Below are 2,932 nucleotides of genomic sequence, written 5' to 3'. Positions count from 1 at the left end.
CATTTTTTTAACCTTAAATGGGCAGTAGCCAGAGGTTAAGAATTAATAAAGAAATTGAAGATAATAAACATAGAAACTGCCATTAAGCATCAATGCTCAAATACTTGTCCCTATTTCAATACCCTTCTTGACATTGATATATTTCTTCTGTTCCTTAAGTTTTCGTTATCTGAAACACATTAAATAATAGAGATTACATAGAAGATCAAATTAGTGAGGCACAAGTCTTGTGCTTAAGTTTTCAAAATCTCTTAGAGAAATTCATGGTCAATATAAACCCCTGTACAAAACTCGATAAATAGATTCAAATGTTCCCACAAGCCCCAGTCAAACACGATTTTAGAACAGAAAGCAGATCAAAAGCAGCCTTGTCTGCATCATTCTTGCCATGTTCAAACTCAAACCCAACCCTATCCATCATAATCATTTGCAACTAGCTAATCTCAAACCCACACCCTATCCATTAAAAACCTTTGCCCTGAGACTGCTCTGCACAAGTCTAGTTTATAATTTATTTTATTTTGTAAAAAACATATTTGAAGTTTGAAATCTTGATAATCACGAAGCCCTCAACAAACTCTAGATGACAATAGAACTTGAAGAGATTTATTGCATTTTCTTTATGTAACAGAGCCCATACCAAGTTCGCATGGCACTACAGATTGGATGCGAAAATTATGCCATAAATTCTTCAAGGATAGGACCATAAACCCTAACGTTGTATCTCAAATTGAAAAGAGAATAGTTAACACAAGATTTTACATGCCTTAAGACGTACATTGAAAAAAAAGCTGCCAAAAAACATTTTTAAAAGTTTAAACCTATTTTCAATGCCAGAGCTTACCACGCATGTAAAATGTGTTAATAAGGATGGTACTGTATCCGGCAATCATCATATCCAGTCTCTCTGTTGCAGCTTCAGAGGCAGATAAACCTCCGAAAGGTACTGAAACCCAAAAGAACTCAATGCCTGAATTTCTGCCTTATGTTTAGTCTTCACCATCAAATTCAACTCATCCACCCACCCAGGACTCTTCTTCACAAAATCCTCCTCCAGCAAGTCCTTCCCCGTCTTAATATCCTGATCCGTCATGGGCAACCGGCACTGCTCGGGAATATGGTACTTGTCCAGATCGGAGGGTCGAATCCCAAGCCACTTGATATCAGGGGTGGTGAGATTCGAACTGTCGTACGACATATTCTTGGACCCGCACATGTAAACCGAGAGAATCTTTAAACCGTAGGGATCGCTGTCGACCAGGGCAAGAACCGGGAGCTTCAACTCGGTCTTCATCTTCTTCAAGAACAGTCTGGTGGCGACATCCGGCTGGCCCTTGGCAGTAATTATGACGCAGGGAAACCGATTATAGAAGCGGTCTTCTGCGAGCCTCATAAAAGCGGCATCCTTTTCGACGAGGAGAATGAAGAGGGCGTCGCTCTCCATGTCGCCGACACGGTCGATGTTCGGCGGTATGGCCTTGCCTCCGACGCCCATCTTCGTACAGTCGATCCGGTCGCCGTTGTCGGAAAAGATGAGGCGGCCGACAACGACGCCTTTTTCGGAGGCCACGACATTGAGGCTCGACCTGGTGCAGCCGAGCATGCAAGAAACATCGTCGAGGACGCCATCAGACTGACCCTGGTCCTGGAAGAGCTTCACGTCGGTGTAGAAAAGGTCACGCTTCGTGACATGGATTTGCTTCATGCAGAGCTGGTGAACAAGCTGGAGAATCCTGGTGGTAATGGCGGTCTTCCTGACGCTGGAGACGTTGGCGAACTGGCGAAAGGAGGACTTGTCCTTGAGAACGATGCGGTCCAGCTCCGGTACGTAAAGCTGGTTGGCGTTACCGCGGGCGGGGACGCTAAATCCGAAACCGTTGCCGGCGAGAATCGAACGCGCGACCTGGAGGATCGTCTTCTCGATCTCGTGCTCCACGGCGCCTCCGTCCAAGTCGATGACCTCGCGACAGGCGTGCGGAAGGTTGAGGTCGGCCAGGGTTCGAGTCTCCGGCTTCTGACCCTGGGCCGCCTCAGAGAACTCCTCGATGGAGGCCAGGATCACGCCGTCCGGCTTCAGGCGCTTCTTGAAGCCCAGAGCCGCCCTCGACTGATCGTTACGAGCCGACACCTCGTCATTTTCTTCGCCCATTTCTGAGCGCCGTCGCTTCTTGTCCGCCATGGCCACAAACAAAGGCGGAGCTTAAGATTGCTGAGCGTTATTCTGTCTTAGGATATTGTGTGACGCTTTTTCCCTAAAATGAAGGTATTTGTTTGCTATTCTTGATTGGGATTGGGGTGGGGGTTTTGTGTGCCGTTTTGCTCACTAAATTGTAGCAGGGGGATTCGATCTGCTATTCCGTTGGGGTTTTGTGTGACCTTCTTGTCTTAAGAGATTGTGTGACGCCTTTTCCTTAAAATGAAGGCGGAGGGAATCGATATGCGGCTGTTACCGCTCTTCAGGTATTTGTTTGCTATTCTTGATTGGGATTGGGGTTTTCTGTGCCATTTTGCCCTCTAAAATATAGTAGTGGGATTCGATCTGCTATTCTGTCGGGGTTTTGTGTGACCTTCTGCCTCTATGATGACAGCGGAGGGATTCGAACTGCGGTGGGCGTTCCCTCTCGGATTTTCTTCCACCCGTTACCTTGTATTTATAGGCTTAACAACATTCGTTAAAGAACTGCAACAATCTTTTACAATCTTTTATCAACGCAAATCAAGTACCGTCTTCTTGAAGGGTAGGTTTTGGCGGTTTATCGTGTTTTCAGTTATGAACAACACAGTTATGAACTTTCGCGTAGTCTAACGAGGCAGAGGAGTTGCCCGGAAAGTTATTGAAATTCTGGTTATATATAGAGAAAATCTGGCAAGGATTTTTGTAAATCCAAGTTATAGGTGTTAAACTTCAACATTTTAGGTGTTCTAGACGTTT

General features: G+C 45.5%; 1 protein-coding gene across 1 annotated transcript; it reads right to left on the bottom strand.

Moving 5' to 3' along the window:
• Nucleotides 1-490: 490 nt before the first annotated feature.
• On the bottom strand, nt 491-2,664 carry LOC149144171 (DNA topoisomerase 6 subunit A-like). Its single transcript, XM_089446611.1, has one exon. It carries the CDS (start codon nt 2,177-2,179, stop codon nt 893-895), a length of 1,287 nt encoding a protein of 428 aa, XP_089302737.1. The 5' UTR covers nt 2,180-2,664; the 3' UTR covers nt 491-892.
• Between the last annotated feature and the right edge of the window lie 268 nt (nt 2,665-2,932).

The sequence above is a fragment of the Pinus tabuliformis genome, chromosome X, assembly GCF_031772625.1.
Source record: "Pinus tabuliformis cultivar Carrire ecotype Pingquan chromosome X, CPIR1, whole genome shotgun sequence".
NCBI classification, from domain to species: Eukaryota; Viridiplantae; Streptophyta; class Pinopsida; order Pinales; family Pinaceae; genus Pinus; species Pinus tabuliformis.
This window is presented reverse-complemented; position numbering and strand designations above follow the sequence as displayed.